Raw genomic sequence first — 21,290 nt, 5'->3', positions numbered from 1 at the left:
TCTTCATGGCATTATACTATTCCTACCTCAATTTAATGGACAAAAAAAGAAAAAGAAAAAATGGTCAAAAATGACAACCGGCCTTCTCCGCGTCACCATTTCTGTAAGGCGTGGCATATCGCTATTGGTTTTTCCACGTACATATGACTAACGAGTATTGAAGCAAGAGACACCAAAATAATCCTCGTGAAACATTAAAAAAAAAAGTCAAATATATCTCCCTCTCTTAGGTGTCAAAATGAAATAAATTAAATCAAAGATAGGGCATTTTTAATAATCACTAGAAATTAGAGATTAATAAGTAATAAGTAATCTGTATGGCAATATAACTAACTTAAATTTATATTTATTTCATAATATAAATAGAAAAATCAAAAGGATAGCTTATTTTTTTATTTACAAAAAAATTGATTAATTTAATAATTAATTATTCTATTAGAAAATAATTATTTATTTCAATATGGTGATATTACAGGATTTTAAATGTTAATAAGGTGAATTATGGAAATAAATTCTTTTAATTTTTTTACAATTAAAAAGATAAAATATAATTTTTTATAATTAATTTTATAAATAAAATTAAAAAAATTATAAAAATATTAAAAAATTAAAAATTATATTTTAAATTTTACTTCGTAATTTTTAGATGAATATAAAAAATTATCCTGTTTGAATTATAATTAATTAACAATTAAAAAAATTCATTTATATTTTTTAAATTAAATAGATAAGATTAAATAGGAAGAAACAGATTTGTTTTAATTAATTAATAATCTGAAGCCCTCTTTATTTTCCTTTATATATAAACACACTCGAAACTCACCACACAGCTTCTTCTTCTCATTCGCTAAAATTTTTCCTCCCCCAGAATCGTAGGTAGATATAGATCTGCGATAACGCCCTTCAGCTACGGTAATTACGAAATTGAGATTTATAAAAATAAAATTTCTCTTTTTTCAATCATTCGCTTTCATACGCCTCTCTCGAATTACCAGATCTGACGTTTGATTTTTCCCGATTTTCAATTGTTTTTGCCTGGTCTTGTTTTTCGATCTCTTAGTTGTGACATGATCTGATTCCGATTGTTGCTTCAGTTTCCACAGTTTCCACGTGCGAGTTAGGGTTTGAATTTTATGCTATTTTGAATGCGGGACAGATCTGGATGTTACTTTGCATGCCTTCTTTCTATGATTTGCTAGATTAGGTTTTACTATTATTATTTGATGTAGAACGCAGTTGATATATGATTCTATATGGTTATGGCAATTGAATTGCATCGTTGATTTCGCAATTTGAAAAGTTGTAAATCTTCCGTAAGAGTTTGATTGCATACTTTGTATTATTCAATGCATAAGGATGTATCGGTGGGAAAAAATCGGTTTGATTGTTGTTGATCTAATTTAGTTAGAATATACGGAGCTGCGAATGTTGCATAATTGATTGAGTTGCCAATGCATGGATTGATTGCATAGATTACTATCCCTTTTGTTCAGGGAATTTTTGTGGATCCGAAAATAATACTTTTTCCATTGCCTTCCTCTGTTTCCTGGTTGAAAGCATGAAACAAGACTATCTCAAAAGTCCATGATTTAAGTTTTAGCTATCTTTTATTTAGTTGACGAGTTAGTACTATGCTGGGGTGTTTTTGGAATTTTCCTCCGGTTCTTCCAATGATCTTATGAATCATATTGAATGTATGATGCAGGTTAAACCGGTGTAGGTTGGTAAGATGGGAGGTGGGTTTAGAGTGCTGCACTTGGTTAGACCGTTCCTTTCGTTTCTTCCTGAAGTTCAGACTGCTGACAGGAAAGTGCCATTTAGAGAGAAGGTCATATATACCGTTATCTCTCTTTTCATTTTTCTGGTTTGTAGCCAGCTCCCTCTGTATGGAATCCACTCAACAACAGGTGCGGATCCATTCTATTGGATGCGTGTCATCCTTGCTTCCAACCGTGGAACTGTCATGGAGCTTGGAATTACCCCCATTGTAACTTCTGGGTTGGTAATGCAACTTTTGGCTGGGTCGAAGATCATTGAAGTTGACAACAATGTACGAGAGGACCGTGCTCTGTTGTAAGTTTTCTTGGATCTTATGAACTTTCATTTAAAGGCTTATATTTTCCTTTACCAATGTCGGTTTCAATTTGGCATTGATCGCATTGTTTCATTGTTATTTGAAATTAATTATCTTCTGTAATTGTGTGCTACATATTGATATGGTGCTGGTATTTCTTATGAGGTCTGCATAACTCTAGGGTGACAAAAAAGTTCCCTTCTTTACTTTCTTTTTTTTTTTTTTGTTAAATCCAGGAATGGTGCTCAGAAACTGCTGGGAATCTTGATAGCTGTTGGTGAGGCAGTTGCCTATGTTCTTTCTGGAATGTATGGAAGTGTGGGGCAACTTGGAGTTGGAAATGCCATCCTCATTATCCTCCAGCTCTGTTTTGCCGGCATAATTGTGATATGTCTAGATGAGCTACTTCAAAAAGGATATGGTCTGGGGTCTGGAATTTCCCTATTCATAGCAACCAATATCTGGTAAGATTCATAGTATTAGTTAATAAGATAAATCTATTGCCATTTATCTATATGCAAATAACTATTGTCTTTTAGCAACTATTGATTAGGCTGTCTGACCTTTTATGAAAAACTTACAAGTTCTCTTCTTATTTTGCAGTGAAAATATCATATGGAAGGCATTTAGTCCCACCACCATTAACAGTGGACGTGGAGCTGAATTTGAGGGAGCTGTTATTGCTCTGTTCCACTTGTTGATAACTAGAACGGACAAAGTCCGAGCTCTTCGGGAGGCATTTTACCGGCAGAATCTTCCCAACGTGACAAATCTGCTTGCCACTGTCTTGATCTTCCTGATTGTGATCTACTTCCAAGGTTTCCGAGTGGTATTGCCTGTAAGGTCAAAGAATGCCCGTGGACAGCAGGGTTCATACCCTATCAAACTGTTTTATACCTCCAACATGCCCATTATTCTCCAGTCTGCCCTTGTTTCCAATCTGTACTTCATCTCCCAGGTAATTATAGTTTTATGATCGCATGTTGCTACTTTGGCTGAACATCTTAGCATTTTCCGTTTTTAATGATCTAATTTATTGGAATTGTTCAGCTGCTTCACCGCAAGTACAGTGGAAACTTCTTTGTCAATCTTTTGGGTAAATGGAAGGAATCTGAATATGGTGGTGGTCAGTCTATTCCTGTTGGTGGTATTGCATACTACATCACTGCACCATCCAGGTGAGGGAGAAAAGTTTAGAATTATAATGTTAATTATCCAAGTTCCTTCCTGATCTTGTTTAATATGTTAATATATAATTTAGACCATGACAATATGTGTACATTTTGCAGCTTAGCTGATATGGCAGCCAATCCTTTCCATGCTTTGTTCTATCTTGTCTTTATGCTGTCAGCTTGTGCCTTGTTTTCCAAAACTTGGATTGAAGTCTCTGGTTCATCTGCTAGAGATGTTGCCAAGCAGCTGAAGGTACTGACTATTCATTCCCATTCCAAATTGCGAATACATCTTTATATATTTTTACTTGCACCTGCGTATTAATTTATTTGCAATATATACACCCGTTGACATGCTGTGTGATTTATAATGTTAAGAACCATTGGAACTTTACCAATTACTGCCCCCTGGTTTTTTGCTGCACCAATACGTTGAATCAGTTCAGTGTCCGAGCAACTATATATTATTTCAAGCTTTAACCTAACTATATTATTATTTCTTTTTCCAAGTTTTGATCCATTTAGATTTCTATTTGACCTTAAATGTTCATATACTTTTGAATCAATGGCTGGAGTTTCGTGACTAGTGACACCTTGTCATTGAACATTGGCAGTTAATAATAGTAAATCTAACATTTGAGATGATCATGTTATACTCATGCAATTTGATAAGTAATTTAGAATTTGGTACCCTAGAGAAAAGTTTGATATATGTCTGCTTATCCTCAGGTTGTAAAATGTCTTGTCTATTCCCACAATAAGATATTGTTTCAAGGCTGAGACTAGTCTGACAACTTTATTTTATTTGAAAAGGGAATTCCACCCTTGTGACTTTATTGTTGAACTCTATTATATCATGCGATTCTGTGGTACATCATCATAGTAAACTCCATAACATCTTTTTTGAATTTTCAGGAGCAACAAATGGTGATGCCTGGACATCGTGAGTCGAATCTGCAGAAGGAGCTGAACCGATACATTCCAACTGCTGCAGCTTTCGGAGGCATGTGTATTGGTGCCCTAACAGTGTTGGCAGATTTCATGGGAGCAATTGGTTCCGGTACGGGAATATTGCTTGCAGTAACAATCATCTATCAATACTTCGAGACATTTGAGAAGGAAAGAGCCAGCGAGCTTGGCTTCTTCGGTTTCTAAGCGTCGCACACTGTTGGTGTCATCATTAACGAAACTCCGTCACCCACAGTTTTGTTGTATTGAGGGATCACTGTCCTCGTAGGCTTCATCTAACATACCATAAGGGAGGACTTAGAGTAGACTGTTATCATGTTTCTGTTTTGATTAAGGAAGTATGTAGTAGTTTATTAATGTAAACACTTTTTTGGTTTCCTTGAATATACTTATAAAATTTATGCAATTCGAACATCACGAGCTTTTTTAGTACCAAGTTTTGAATTAATGATCTCTTCTCAACTATGCAAAGCATAGTTATCAAAACCGAACTGACAATCGATCCGGTGAAGTTATTGGGTCACTGGATTAGTGGTTCAATTGATGGATCAGTAATTAAACCGTTTAATTCGGTAATAATTAAATAAATATATAAAATTATAATACAATATTTATTGAAAAATAAAAATTATTGTTTAATATTTTATATTATTTAAATTTAAATAAATTATATATAAATTTTATTAACTCATTGTTTTAATGTGATATATATAAATTATTAGCCTTTAATTTAATAGGTTTGAAAAAATAAAAAAAAGTTACATATAGATAAAATTAAAAGTAAAAATAATTTGTTGATAAAAAATAAGAAACAATCAAAATTTTAAAAGAAAAATAAACATATATAAGTTGAATTACATGAGTAATTATGTGATGTTAAAATTATTCTAATAAAATATGAACTAATGGAATGTTGTAAATTTGGAGCATTACTCATATAAACTTAAGTATTATATATAATATTATTAACCTATTATGTATGAAGAGTGCATTTGGCCTAGTGGTAATTGACCTATAGTTTTAGGGCTCTTCAAGTTCGAATCCCATGTGTAGTGTTTTTGTGAATTATTATGGAGGCCGTCTTTTACTGTGGTTCAGCATCCCGCAGGTGTTCCGTGGAGGTGCGCGAGTAAACCGTCAGTTTTCAATGGGTTTGATCATTGTTGACCGGGTTATTTACTAAAACGGTCAATAATTAAACCGAACCGGACAGATTACCGATTTTTCAGTTTTTCAGTCGAATTGGTCAATTCGGTCCGATTTTAATAACTATGATGCAAAGTCCTCACGATTGGCTCACTCTTAGTGCTTTTGGATATCACAAGTTTAAAGAGGTTCATGTGTTTAATTTTAAATGAAATTCCAAATTTATTAAATTATGTATCCATAATTTGATGTAAATTTTCCCTAGGATGCTGACTAGTTTTGTTAATGAATCAAAGTTGTTCTCACTTGGAACGTTCTTTCGGAAACAAGTAGGTTTTGGCACTTGCCTGAATTGAGTTATTCTTTTTCATTTTTTAGTACAATAGGAGCAAAAAGCCCAGAGCGAAAAAATAGGGGGACTACAATCATTAAGCAGATTGGCTTTGTGTTCAATGTTCATTGATAAACCTCAAGTAGAATTAGAAACTTTAAGACCAAAAAAAAAAAAAAAGTAAAATTAGGATCTCTGATGATCAGGATGCTAATAGGGTCTTAGAACAACCTGGTTAGTTTCTCGTTATTTTTTCTTCTTTGGGCTTAGGCCCTGTTGGTATATATATATATATATATAAAGTTGGCTTCTCTTTAGGTATGTGTTATTTCTAACTTGCCATGGTTTCTTCTTCCACTCTTGAGAGATTTCTAGTGAGAGTATTTGGGTAAGTTTGAAAATTTTCTCCCATGTTGAGGATTGTGATTGCTGTCTTTGAATTCGCACTCTAGAACAATTTCTCTAATTCCCATAGTTCATGCCAATTTGAGACCATGAATGATTCCCCACAATTCTACTGTGAATTCTGAGCACACTCCTATATTAATCCGCCTTGGTCAGAGCATAGAGTTCTCTTTGTGAATTCAACTTACCAAACAAATTCTTTTATTTGATAAAAAAAGGATGCTTCTAGAAAGCACGTTAAACTGCATGTAGAAGTTGCTAAACAATCTTTGTTTTGGATAATTTGGTTAACCAACCGACAGGTACAACTTTACAAATTGCAAGTTCGTAAACTGTCTCTAACTACTTGCGTGATTGGTTGGACAATCTGTTTTGGATGATTTGCACAATTATATGGATGGAAGATGGTTATGAACTTATGATGTTCTTTTTTTTTTCCTTTTTTGGTCCACAACTTATGATGTTTGAAAGCTGCTTATAATCTAACACATTCTTTTCATGATCTCATGTACTTGATGCATTATGTTTTCCTTTTAGCATAGTCCAACATTTGAAGCATAGCATGGTCCTAGAATGTATTGTCCCTTTCATATGATCAAGATCAACCACCTTCGGCCCCTTGGATGATTACTTGAAGCCCATCAATGAATTGCTAGTTAACCCAACACCCACGTTTTGATAACAAATACACACCTTCCGCCCTAAAATCACTCATATGAACTTGGAAAATCCAATTAAACTAGCAACAACCATGTACTCAAGTACCCAATTGAGAATTCACCTTCAAATTGAGTATTGATATGCCCAACTCTCTGTTTTCACCTAATCTAATGCATGTTCAGAATTCTGCTTTATTTTTTCCTTCATTTTCAATTATTTCTATTTTCTATTTTCAGTATTTTTTAAAGAAAAATGTAAAAATAGCAAAATGAAAACAAAATATAAATTTTATTATTTTTATTTATTATTTTTTTTTAATAAATTCCGGAAACAAAAAACCTTTAAAATAGAAAAAAAGATTTCTCAAACTGAATAAGCCTAAATTACCCCTTTTGATTTATTTATTTCTTTGTATTAGCTATATTGTGTCTTTCTTTCGTTACTAGAACTTATTACCAAAATACTACTATTTTTAAATTATTTATTCAACTGTCATTGTTTTGTCAATATGGCACCGAACATTTTCCGGAGTCGGCTATGCAAAAAGGGCGTTCAACATGTAAAACACTAACCCAAAAAATACTCACATTGAAAGACGCGATAAATCGAAAACATTTATGAAGAAGGAACCTTTGCGCTTTGTGCTTTCTACGTGTGCCTCTGCGTTTGGCGCTTCCCATTCAGCACGTAAAAAATGCGTTTGGCGCTTTCCATTCAGCACGTAAAAAAAGAATTGATACTATCGCGATATTCAGAAAAAAGAAATTAAGAATAGCATATTGATAAAAAAAAAGGTCCACTTTTTCCATCTATAGTTAATACACTGTATTAAGTTATTATAATAATATTATTTGTATACTAAATTTAATTTTTAAAATTAGCCATCAATATATTTGTATATAAATATATGTAAAATTTAATTTATTTTCATAATATATTTATATTTTAATATATATTTTATATTAATAATTAATTTTGGTGACTAATTTTATTGTACACATACCATAACTAAAGTCATTTATATCCTTAAATATTAAAACACTTATTACAAAAATTTTAATATTGTGTAAATTACACAATTCGTTATCTATAACAATATATAATGGCAATACATGGGTTTGGTGTCCAAGATTTTTTTTCAATATTACCCTTTCTATTAATTTCTCTACTACTTGGCCACCTTGGTATAACTTTCACCCATTATCTTTCACATCTTATTCGTTTCTCTCTTCTCATCTCATCTGTTATTATTAGTATTATTGAATACAGATAAAATTTTTTTTATTTTATTTGCTTTTAATCCAATTTATCTTTTTTTTAAACATATCACAAATAGACACATGTCCAGAATTATTGACCTTCAATATTTTACTTGAGGTACTCTATCTAAATTAATTATTATAAATTATAAATAATAATTTTTTCGTTTAGATCTATGTTTTGAATATTACTATTATACTTTTTTTTTTACTCTTAGTAGCTATGATTTATAGAAGAAATTACTTCATTTTTGGTAGAATTTAAAAATACATTAATCTTATATCAATATTATATTTACTCTTTAAATATTCACGTCCTCAAAATAACAGTAGAATTGGACCAAATTCAAGTAATAGATGGAACAGTAAGTGGACATAAATTATCCTTTTTTTCAAAAGCTTTAATTCATAATTAATAAACTTTCAATTATTTCTAATATAATATGTTACATATATCTATAATACATACAATGTATTATGATTGATAATTGTTCATTTAAAAAATTTATACTATTAATTTAATATTTGAATTTTTTTATTATGGTACTATTTTAATGTACTCTAGATTTTTATTATGTATTTATAATTTTGATGAAAATCATTCTTAAAAAAAATATTAATCTTATTTTTTAATTTTTTTGGGTCCAGACAATATTAAATTATTTATATTAAAAGATTTAGATAATTCAAAAAATATTATTTATATATTAATAATCTATTTTTTTAGATATTCAAGTATTAGAATTGGTCTAAATAATATACTGAATGATGATAACATTTGTTAGTTGTGTATATATATTCTATTAGTTTGTTTTATCTCTTGAATTATTTTTTATTATAGTACTATTTGAATGTATTCTAATTTTTTATTGTGTATTTATAATTTTAAAAATAATTATTCTTAGAAGAAATATTAATTTTATTTTTTTTAGCTCTGATAATATTAAATAATTTGTATTAAAATATCTATAACAATATATAATGACACAATCTGTCTGTCTTGGTGTCCAAATTTTATTTTCAATTTTGCTTTTTTTTTTAATAATCTACCCCACTATATGTCAGTTATTCTACGTTAAAAAACTTCCACTATTTCATCTTCTCTCTTATCACATACATTCACGTTCTCTCTTATCTATAATCTATAATCTATAATCTATAATTATCTATAACAATATATAAAGTCAATACAAAAGGTTGACTATGACTTTAGTGTCCAATTTTTTTGGACTATATATTAACGTTATAACAAACCATTTCATAAAGCAAATTATAAGGACAAAATAATCATAAAATTTGTTTTGAAAAATCCAATAATTTTCCATTAAAATAAAAACCGTTTTGTTACTCCTATAATTATAATAACACATCTCCAAAAAAAATTGCAGACAGTCTGCAAATTGCTAATAAATCAAAAAATGGACAAAAATGAATATCAATATTTTCACATTCCTCACCATTTTCATACTTTATTGTTTAATTTTATCTATAACAATATATAAAGTCAATACAAAAGGTTGACTATGACTTTAGTGTCCAATTTTTTTGGATTATATTAACCTTATAACAAATCATTTCATAAAACAAATTATAAGGACAAAATAATCATAAAATTTGTTTTGAAAAATCTAATAACTTCCCGTTAAAATAAAAACGGTTTTGTTACTCCCATAACTATAATAACACATCTCCAAAAAAATGCAGACAGTCTGCAAATTGCAAATAAACCAAAAAATGGACAAAAATGAATATCAATATTTTCACATTTCTCACCATCTTCATGATTTATTGTTTAATTTTATATTAGTTTAGTTTCTACTTTTTTTTTGTATTTTTCTTGCTGTTGTTCTTCTCTTTTCTTCAATACCCTCGCCTCAATCATCTTCCATTGCCTTCAGTTGCAAATTTTGGACGATTTTGCAGTAGTTACTACTTTTACACGCATAACATCCACTTATATTTTTTTTCTTTAATTTACTTATCTAATCTATTTTCTCAGTAAAATTTCTCTGTCTTTTTAATTTATTCTTAACTTTTTACGTATAAAAATTAGCACTATGTCTATTTTTTTATCAAATTAATGTAAAGAAAAACAATTTTTTATCTTATCAATTTGATGTAGAAAGAAAATGATTTTTTTATTTGATATGTGTTTTTATTTTTTGATATGTCTTTACTTATTAACAGTTGAATGAAAAAAGTCCCATAAATATTTTGTTAACTTATTTTTTTTTTAAATTACTTTGTAATAATTTTTTTTCAAAAATATTGATTATGTAGAGTATTATATTTGATATTTGAGTACATAAATATTTATTTCGAAACTAAATTAAATTATTAATTTTGTCTACTACTGTAATATTTGTTTTGAATATTGGCAAATTTATTTGATTGGCATGTATATAAGACGCAAAAAAGTTCGTTTAAAAACATTAATATGTTAATTTCCTAAACTATCTAAACTATTAATTATGTAAAGTACTGAATTTGATATTTAATTATATAGAGTACTTAATTTGACATTTATTAATTTTTTAAATTATATTGCAAAAAAATTATTAATTTAATATTATTCGTTTGTCACATGATTAACATATAAAAGAGAAAAAAAGTATACACCTACCAATGGTAGAATAAAAAATTTTCACGCATATTTTGTTAATTTCTTTTTTATTATTTGTAATCTATTTTATATTAGATAATATTATTTTTATTGATTATTAGTTTGACATATAACACAATAAATGTAGCAATATAAAAACTTTGTTAATTGATTTTTCAAATAATATGGTGACCTAAGATAAGAAATTTGTTAATTAATTTTGTTAATTTCTTTTTTATTTTTAATCTATTTTATATTAAATAATATTATTTTTTATTGATTATTAGATAAACATAAAATATTTAAATATGGTAAAATAAGAACCGTGTTATACATTTTGTATTGTTTCAACCTTAATGATTATTTTCTTCTCTTTATTTTTCTATCTCATGGACTACGTAATAAGTTTTAATTTATTATTTTTTTTATATATATATATTCTATTTTTTAAACCATTTTATTCTATTAGGTTTTCTAATTTATTTTATTATATTTTTTATTTTAAAAATTTTAATATCTAAAGATCTCCTGTATAAACAATTTCAATTATATAATCATCAAGAAGTAGTTCAAGAGAGTAGGTTTGAATTTTGGTAATTTATTAAGTCTAATTATTATATAAGAAGTTAAAAATATTTTAAACTGAAAAAATTTTTAACTAATAAAATTGACTTTGTCCAAAATGGTAGAGAGACACAGAGAGAGAGAGAGAAAGTTGAAGTTTTTTAACTAATTACAAAAATTTACCACCATCAAAGCTATTAAACTTGAGTATATTAAGTGAGGATTAATAAGAAACAAATTAAAACGATCAATCTAAAATTTTTTTATCTCTCTTTATATAATATTTCACTTTTAAGTAACTATTTTTATGTATAGTATTCAAATGATAAACAAAAAAATAAAAAGATTATCATTAGATTATAAAAATTAATCTCATCCTTATAATACAATGGCATTATTTTAAAACATGTAAAATAAAATAATAAAGTACATTTTAATTAATGTGCACAGTAAGATAAATGTGAAACTTACATAGTAGCAGTCAAATATAGATAGCAATGGTTGTCTTCTGTCCTAAGTTACTATATTAAATTACAACTTACATTTATAATTATTAGTTAAAAAACTTACAATTATGTATTATTTTAGTTTAAAATAATATATTTTGATATTTTTTTTAGGATTACTGACATCAAATTTCGATAATTGGAAAAAAAATTAAACGCTTTATGTCTTACTTCTTTTAACAAAACTTCAACTACTCATAAAAGTTAACAGAATAGATGGTTATATGAAAAAATGAGAAAGGAGAACAATAACGATGAGACAATGACATGTATGTGTATAGAGAATAATATTATGAAAAAATGAGAAAGGAGAACAATAACGATGAGACAATGACATGTATGTGTATAGAGAATAATATTAAGAGAAATAATAGTGTTTGATATAGTAAGATAATATAATAAAAATATAAATTAATTATTTTTAAAAAAATAATAAAATTAAACAAAATTTAGAAAACTACATATAAAAATAAAAAAAATATTTTTTATCAATTAAAATTATGCATGAAGATAGAGTGTGCTTTGAATATAATTTTTTATCTCGGTTCTAAATTAAATACTATTAAAAATAAATAATTAAACTTAATAATAATTATAAATAGTTAAATTTGTAAATAATGTTTCTAAATATTATTATCATTATTTTTTGAACTATATTATTTCTGATAATATATATACTTCTTTATTATGTGCTTTTATAATTTAACATTTTAAAAATTTTTTTATAATAACTTTAATTTTAATAAAATATAATATAAATAAAGTCATGTTAATATTAAAACAAAAAATATTTATCTAATAAATTAAAAAAATGAATAATATATTTACAAAAAATAAAATTAATTTCTTAAAAACAATAAAAAAGCGACTGAACAGGTAGTGCCTGTTGAGCCGCTAGTATATAATAAAGTAAAACTTTAAACTAAAATTGTCTTTGGCCATATGTAGGTCATATTAGTCTCACATAAAGAGAATATTGCTGTTGGAAGTAGGGCTTATAACCTAGCTATCCAACTAGCATGTTGTCGATGATAATCCACAACACATCGTAAAGCACCCCATTTGTGCGCTACGAGAAAATCCAAGAGACTTTGTGTTTTGGGTCCTATATAACTTTGGACTCTACAATTTCCTTCCCGTTACTATATCAGTATATATGCATCTTGTGCTTTGAGTTTTATTTTACCTAGAAGCTACAACATACAATCTTCGGTTAATTTTTTTTTGATATTGTAAAATAAATGGTGTAATACAGAGTTATTATACAAATTTAGTATAATGTGTCAATATTGGTTGGATTAGTGTCAAAATAAATCATCATTTACGATTTAAAAAAAAATCACAAAATATGATTAATAATTTGAGAAAGGGATAAATGGATATTAAAATGAGAGTTCTGATTTTATCAAGAATCCCAATAGTTAATTTGTCATCTAACGACTAAGGATTCTCAGTCTCTTTCTCTCATTCAATGTGACATAACTCTCTCATTAAATCAGTACTATCAAATTTTTCAATAGCTCTCAGTGGGTAATCATTAATCTCACGATTTCTAATTTCTCTACTATACTCTCTTTTATGAAATCGTTAATCACGATTTCATCTAAATCGTATATAACAATTTCAATGTAAACCGTTATTAATCCTATATTTGTACATAACACACTCAAATCCTTATTTTTCCGTATTACACATATCTAAGGACATATTAAAAATAAAAAACGGCATTCTTCATGCTACAGATTGCTCCATCTCCCCTTTACTTTTAATTTAACTTTTGGGACCAAATTTTTTTTCTAACGTTATACTCAATTTGATCCTTGAATTTACATCCAAACCTCAATTTAGTTCCTAAAGTTTCAATTGTCTTTATTTAGTCCCCAAACTTTGGGAACATAACTCATATTAATCCTTGAAACAATTTTCAACGTACAAACATTAACAAAACACTGTTGTGGACAGTCGGATGCTACACTAAACTTTGTAAAATGATGTCGTTTTAATTTTGGTACTCAAATAACCCAAAAACAACATCATAAGTGGTGTTTATTAAAATTTTACCTAACAAAATAGGAAAAATATACAAAAGTACACCCGAATTTTCACATGGAGTACAGATGTACTCCTCAATTTTTTAATGAGTCATTTGCACACATGAATATAAAACTCCGTTGTCAATTCTACCCTCCGTGGCTGAGTAAAATTCTTGGCAGTGGTGGAGGCCAGGTGTCACGGTATTGTATGATGTGGCCAATTTGAAGTGACATTGTGAAAAATAGAAATATTCATTATGAAATTTGTTGAAATAAATATAAGAAAAGGGAATAATGAAATCATTATTCATCCTCTTCCTTCTCTAATTTGTTAGGGTTCATATGGTTCAAAGAAATTAGAGAAGGAAGAGGATAAATAATGATTTCATTATTCCCTTTTCTTATATTTATTTCAACAAATTTCATAATGAATATTTCTATTTTTCACAATGTCACCTCAAATTGGCCACATCATACAATACTGTGTCCACCACCGCCGAAAAATTTACTCAGGCCATGGAAGGGTAGAATTGACAACGAAGTTTTATATTCATGTGTGCAAATGACTCATTAAAAAATTGAGGAGTACATCTGTACTGCATGTGAAAATCCGGGTGTACTTTTGTCTATTTTTCCTAACAAAATAAGTAATACGAAGCTGTTTATGAGCTATTTGAATGTCAAAATCAAAACTGCATCATTTTACAAGTTTCAACGTGATATCTGACTGTCTATATTAGTGCTCCATTAACATTTTTATACTGAAAATCGTCTCAGGGACTAATGTAAGGCACGTTTATAAAGTTTGGGAACTAAATAGAGGAATTGAAACTTCAAGGACTAAATTGAGCCTCGCGTGTAAATTTAGAGGCCAAATTGAGTATTAACTCGATATTATTTGTCGTTAGTTAATTAATTAGATTAAGTAATTCTAAATTTTAAATTTATATCCCTTTTTTATATAGAAAAGTATTAAGTACCAAGACTTTATCTCTCAATTTTTGACAACAATAATTAATTTTAAATGTAATAATACATTTTAAATTTTTTTAAATTCAAAATTTGAATAATTAAAAATGGATTAAGTATATCAAATAAAAAATTATAAAAACATTCACTTTCTCTCCCACATTAATCTACGCACCCCCAACAACAACACATACAGACTCCACTCCCTCACTGCAATGCTGTCTACCATCGCAGTTCTCGTTGTGATTCACAGCACCGCTGACCACCACAACGCCCTCCTTGTCGCGATTTGTAGCCCTGTCACCACCGCATCGCCGATCTCGTCGCGATTCACCACTACCATCGCAACCCTCCTCCCCTCGCGATTCGCAGTTCACTGCCGTTACCGTACTGCTGCGTAGACCGATCAAAGACACTTCCACTAGAAGACACAACCAGGAGACATATCCACAATGACACTTTCATTAGACACAGCCATAAAAAAGACACCTCCATTAGAAGTTCGGCCTAGCGTGCATGGAGACCGAGCACGGGGAGGCGGCGTCAGGTGGTCTAGTAGAGAAGGCGACGCATGGAAAAAAATATGGATACAGGACTCACGCTGGGAGAGTGGCAGTGCAGCGACAGACAGCTCAGCAAGGATGAGAGTCAGCAACGACTTAGGACAGGGACGCCACCCAGAACGTATGAATCCCATAAAATTAACGAATAATTAGTCAATAAATTAACTTTTTATAAAAGAAATTAGAAATATGAATTTTACAGTTTAATGAGATAGAGCTAATTAAAATAAAAATTTTGACACTAATTTTAAGAATTTAGCCCAAGATTGGACCGAACGGGCCGAACCGGATCCGTATTGGGCATAAGGCCCAATCCACGCTCCACTAACACCATGAGCTTCAGCTTATTCCTCCCTAAATAATGAGAAACACGCTGTTGGGGGGAAGAACAAGGGAAATACTCCCAAACCCTTGGCTTTGGTTCAATCTTCCATAACTTCTCGCTCCGAACTCCGATCGTTGCACCGTTTACGGCCACATTCCTAGTTTCTATTTTCTCTTCTCTAATTTGAAAATTTTATGGTTTTGGGTGTTGATATTTTTAGTTAATTTGATGCTTTAGGATCAAATTGACTTGAGAAATCAGTGGGTTTTTGCTTAATTGAGGCACATACATGGTAAGGATCTTCAACCTAATGAATCCCTTAGTTAATTGTGTTTTTGGTATTGAGTGTGTATGTATGGATGCAATGATATGAAATAGGTGGTGTATATATGTGAATTGGAGCTTAATTGTGAATGTTGGATGCTTGGTGGAGCCTTGGATGCTGTTAGCTTGAGGATCAAAAACCTTGGGGTTGGATTTTTGTGCAACTTGTGGTGCCTTTGACTTAGGAGAGAAATCAGCTCAGGTATAATTTTGGTTCCTCGTATTTAATATATAATATCTTGTGAAAACTTAGGTTAGATGACCATAGGATATGTTGAAATGCATGATTATGTTAATTGTTTAGTATCCTTGATAATGATTGTTGAATTAGATTGAGTATGGGTTTGGTAAATGAGGGTTGTTAGGAAAATGAAATGCTAAATGATGATTTTAATGATGATAGGTATGGTAAAGTGAATGAATATGTATGAGGTCGTATATTGATGAACTTGTTTAGATAGTTGAGAAATTTTGTATGAGATTGCTTAAAATTGAGGTATGATTGGTTATAAAAGAGTGTGGAGTTATGTTGCCGTGATATAGTATGTGTTGGTACTGATTATGAGTATAGAAAGTTGGTATTGAATGGTGAATTGATGAAAATAGAAGTTTGAGGATTTTTGTGAAAATCTGATTTTTGGCTGAACTTCAGCGAGCCATAACTCAGCTTTCGGACCCCCAAATTCTTTCAAACTTGTTTCATATGAAAATTGGGTCCGTGAGATTTACAGTTCGAAAAATGGATGAAAAATATTTTAAAATAAATTTATGTGCGTCGGAAGTTCGGTGTGCAAAACTGAAATTCTGCAGCATTTAGCATTTTTACCAACCCTACAGAATTTGTGTACGTGACTACCTGCACGCGACGCGACCAACCCTTTTAGGTTTGGTATCTCGCGTATGCGAGCAAAGTGCATGTGTACGCGAGCAGTGAATTTAAGGGGTTGCGTACGCGACCACCTGCACGTGATGCAACCAATCCTTTCGGGTTTGGTATCCTGTGTACGTGAGCAAGGTGCGTGCGTACGCGAGCAAGTAAAAACACGCCCCGCGTACGCAAGATCGTCCACGCTACGCGACGCCCCTATTTTTAGCAAAGTTACTTTTTATGTTTTTGAACCTTTAAACCTGTATTTTTACTCTTTTAGCCCCTAGACTTTAGTGGTATGCCTAGTGATGAGTTGAAGCTAGGATGGGATGGTAACTTAGGGGTGAAGTAAGCTTGGAAAGTGATGAATTATGTATGAAAAGTGATAAGATATGGTGTATATGTGATGCCAAGGCTATAATAAATGATTATGAATGAATATGAATGCTTATGTGGCTTATGCACTTATTTTATCTGAGATACAAGTTTTTCTAGGTAAAGAGCAGTGGCTTGCCACCACGTACTCCAGGTTGAGACTCGATACTCTATTGACCCTACGTCGTAAGGGTGACCGGGCACGTATAAATTTCCGGGAAGGATTCCCCCAATGAGCAAATTTTATATATGAGGAAAAAGCTATGTATAGACTCTTGAGGATGCGCGACAAGGGATAGTCCAAGGTTTAGCAGCCAGACTTATCGGGTTGACTTGATAACCGACAGATGAGAGTCATCAGCCATAGGACAGGCATACATAATATGCATATTGTTTGAATTGCTTGATTGTGCATTAATTGGGAATGCCTAAGTGAATTTAATATGTTTAATTGTTATATTTGCTATCTGCAGTACTTGTATTCTACCTGTGTTTGCTATTGTCTGCTTGTTTGTCTGTATGGTTTCACCGGTGTTGGAGGATTGGAGGAAAGGCGGAGGATTTGAGGGTTTAGTATGGTTTTGGTTAAGTCTAGGAATCCTTAGAGAACCACCCATTTATGGTTTCTGTTTTAGTTCTTTAAGTTTTATAATCTAAGTGTCGGAGTTCTAGAATTGCCTATAGCTTTTCCGGGACCTTATATCTTATGTATGTGGCACCATTACCATGCTGAGAACCTCTGATTCTCATTCCATACGAATATTTGTGTTTTTTAGATGTAGGTCGAGAGGCACCGCGCTAGGCATCTGGAGTTCTCTACAGCAAAGTGGGCTTTTGGGATTTGATATTTTGTTCTATTTTGCTATATCTATATGTATAGATTCTCCTTATGTATATATGTTTTACTGTTGCACCTTGTAGAGGTTTATGGAGAACTAGGGTTACTTTTATGTATTTTGGGTTATGGATTTTTAAATGTATGTATGTAAATATTCTCCAACCAGCCTTAGCTTCACAGGCTGAGTTAGGAACTTGTTTATTTTGTTCCCTTGACCTTCTATTCTCACTTTCTATATATATATATATATATATATATATATATATATATATATATATATATATATATTATTTTAGATGTCGTAATACCATACCACCTTTGTTTTACGACTTAAGCGTAAATCTTTGTGTGGTAGGTGTTACAGAACGCGCGTGGGTGCGCCGGCCAAGACGACGCCTGGAACTGGATGGAACGACAGACTCCTCGGCGCGACGTTGACGAGGATGCGGAGGTCAATCGGAGTGGTAGCAACGACATTGATTGGAACAAAGCTTGCGAATGGTAGCTATGGTAGTGGAAGCGTCGGCACTGGTGACCATTCCACATCATTTTTGACTTCACCGGCAGGTGACGGTGACGCAGCAGGACCGGCGAGTGCCAGAGAAACACGAAGGGTTCTGTGGTGATTTTTTGAAATTTCCTAAAAGGTTAGGTTAGGTTAGGGTAACTGAAAATGAGTATTTGAGTGTTTTGTTTTTAATTGGGCTTTTTTGTTATAGAGTCTATTTAAGTTGGCTGGTAGTTAGCAGAGATTAAGTTGGTTATCTAGCAGAATTCTTTTTATATTGAGAATAATAAAATGAAAATGAATATTATCAAAACAAAGTGAGACTCAGAAGTACTCTATATAGCTATTTATACGATTGTTGAAGTTTGAAATCATTTTGAAAATATGCTAAAGTAGACAGGTCCATAATATACCTGTTTACAGTAGTTATACATATAAGTAGTAGTTGACCTAGCATTTGAACTATAACAAAAACCTATTTCTCTTCAAGATAACGATAATACAATGTAAAATGCCTTTTACCTCAGATTTTTTAAATAAATATTTTAAATATTTTATTTATAGGTAAAAATAATTTGAACATAATTTATCTTTTTATCTTATTACTTATCACATTTACTGTGTAAATGATTTGACTATAAACATATCTCATTTACATTATAAACGAGATAAGATACATACACCTATAAACGTATCACGGGTGCACACATGTTAACTAACAACTTATATCTCGTTTACAGTGTAAATGACAAATGAGGTCAGGGATGTTCATGGATCGGATCCGATCCGTATATCCACAGTGTTTATCCAAATCTGATTGCGGATATTGATCCAATCCGCACATGATCAGCATATCCGAAATTTGCGGGTTTTAGGTAGGTATCCACATATATATTCGTGAATACGCAAAAATAAATAAATAAATAAATAAGTAAATATTCCTTTTATATTTTATTTCAACTAATAATTATAATATATATTGGGTTATTTTATTTTTATTATTTAAGAAAAGTATGTTTAATAATATTTTAAGAGTAAACATGTTTAAAAGAGTGAAAAAAAGAGATTTTATTGACATTTTTTTAGTAAAAATAAGCTTTTCTAAAATATTTTTATGTTTTGGCAGTTATATCTGATCCAATCATCAAATGTGTGGATATCGGATCTAAGCTTAAAAACCGTAGATATTGAATCTGTTCCAAACCAAAATGATGTTAGTGTAGATCAGATTGAAATTTTTGCCATATCTGAACCGATCTAATAATCCGTCTTCATCCCTAAATGAGGAGTGTTGTTATATCTTAGGCTTAAGTACGATTTTGGTCCCTAAAGTAGGGGCTAAAAAATTTTTTTGTCCCCAACTTTTTTTTGCTTACAAAATTGTCCCTAAGGTTTAACTTAATTTTAAAATCGTCTTTTTTACCAAATTTTTAATTTTTATTCTAAAAATACCCCTAATTAAAAAAAAAGAAAAAAAAGAAAATGGGTTAAGGGGGAACGGGGAAGAGAAAGGGAAGGGCTATCGCCGCTGCCGCTCCTGCTCCTCGTCGTTCGCCGTTTCTGCTGCTCCTCCTCGCCCTTGCCGTCATCATCGCCTTGCCGTCGCCTTCATCTCGATGCACCTTAATCTCGCAGTGCCGCAACTTGCACCCTAGCCTTGCCGCAACTCGTCCTCGCCTCGCCGTGGCGCGTCTGGCCTGTTCCTCGTCGTTGTCGAAGAGGTGGTGGTGGTGGTCGTGTGCGAAATCTGCAACAAGAGTTTCCAGAGGGATTTTTGGTAATTATATTTATGGATTTTTGGTTCTTGTAATTGAAGATGAATTTAGAGATTTCTGATTATTGTAACTGCATCTGAGTTTTGTTAATGAAAGAGGAAGAATTTTAGTTCTGAGTTTTGTTGAGTTTTGATGATGATGATGATGATGATGATGATGATGATGATGATGATGATGATGATGATGATGATGATGATTTTCTTGTTTTTCTAAGTTCTGCATCTGGGTTCTTGTTTTTCTGGGTTTTTGACGATGATGATGATGATGATGATGATGATGATGATTTTCTGATGTTTCTTCTTATGATTCCATTATCCATTGTTGTTGTTGTTGTTGTTGTTGTTGTTGTTGTTGTTGTTGTTGTTGTTGTTCTTCTTCTTCTTCTTCTTCTTCTTCTTCTTCTTCTTCTTCTTCTTCTTCTTCTTCTTCTTCTTCTTCTAATTGCTTTTGTTGTTGTTGTTGTTCTTCTGATTTCATTATCCATTATTGTTGTTGCTGTTGTGCTTTTGGTTGTTGCTATTATTTCGTTGGTGTTGCTTCTGGTTTAGCTTCAGCTTCTGGTTCAGCTTCAACTTCTGGTTCTGATTCTGTAGATTTTGGGGAAGAAGGGGGAAGGGTATTTTCGTCTGAGTGACAATTTTAAAATTAAGTTAAATCTTAGGGACGATTTTATAAGCAAAAAAAGGTTGGGGTCGAAAAAAATTTTTAGCCCCTACCTTAGGGACCAAAATCGTACTTAACCTATCTTATATATGCCCATTTGAGCATATATCATTTACAGTGTAAACGATTTTATTATCAACATGTGTTACTTAACACATGTGCATCTATGATATACATACATGATGCACTTACAGATGTATGTGTTTTAATCTTTTTTTACAGTGTAAACGAAATATATTAATAGTTAAATTATTTACATGATAAATGGAATGAATAATAAGACACAAAAAGATAAATCATGTCTAAATTACCTATACTTCTAAATAAAACATTTAGATATTTATTAAAAAAAATTCCTTTA

The 21,290-nt window shown here is 30.8% G+C and overlaps 1 protein-coding gene across 1 annotated transcript; it reads left to right on the top strand.

The window, feature by feature from the left end:
* Positions 1 to 768: 768 nt before the first annotated feature.
* Positions 769 to 4,651, top strand: LOC107612941 (uncharacterized). Its single transcript, XM_016314733.3, has 7 exons — positions 769 to 912; positions 1,706 to 2,073; positions 2,311 to 2,538; positions 2,678 to 3,032; positions 3,125 to 3,252; positions 3,364 to 3,499; positions 4,162 to 4,651. Exons 2-7 carry the CDS (start codon positions 1,730 to 1,732, stop codon positions 4,399 to 4,401), a joined length of 1,431 nt encoding a protein of 476 aa, XP_016170219.1. The 5' UTR covers positions 769 to 912; positions 1,706 to 1,729; the 3' UTR covers positions 4,402 to 4,651.
* The last annotated feature ends 16,639 nt before the right edge of the window (positions 4,652 to 21,290 follow it).

This window comes from Arachis ipaensis, chromosome B8 (genome assembly GCF_059453495.1).
Source record: "Arachis ipaensis isolate K30076 ecotype BB chromosome B8, ASM5945349v1, whole genome shotgun sequence".
Taxonomy (NCBI): domain Eukaryota; kingdom Viridiplantae; phylum Streptophyta; class Magnoliopsida; order Fabales; family Fabaceae; genus Arachis; species Arachis ipaensis.
Note: the sequence above shows the minus strand (reverse complement) of the source record. Positions and strands in the feature narration are given on the sequence as shown.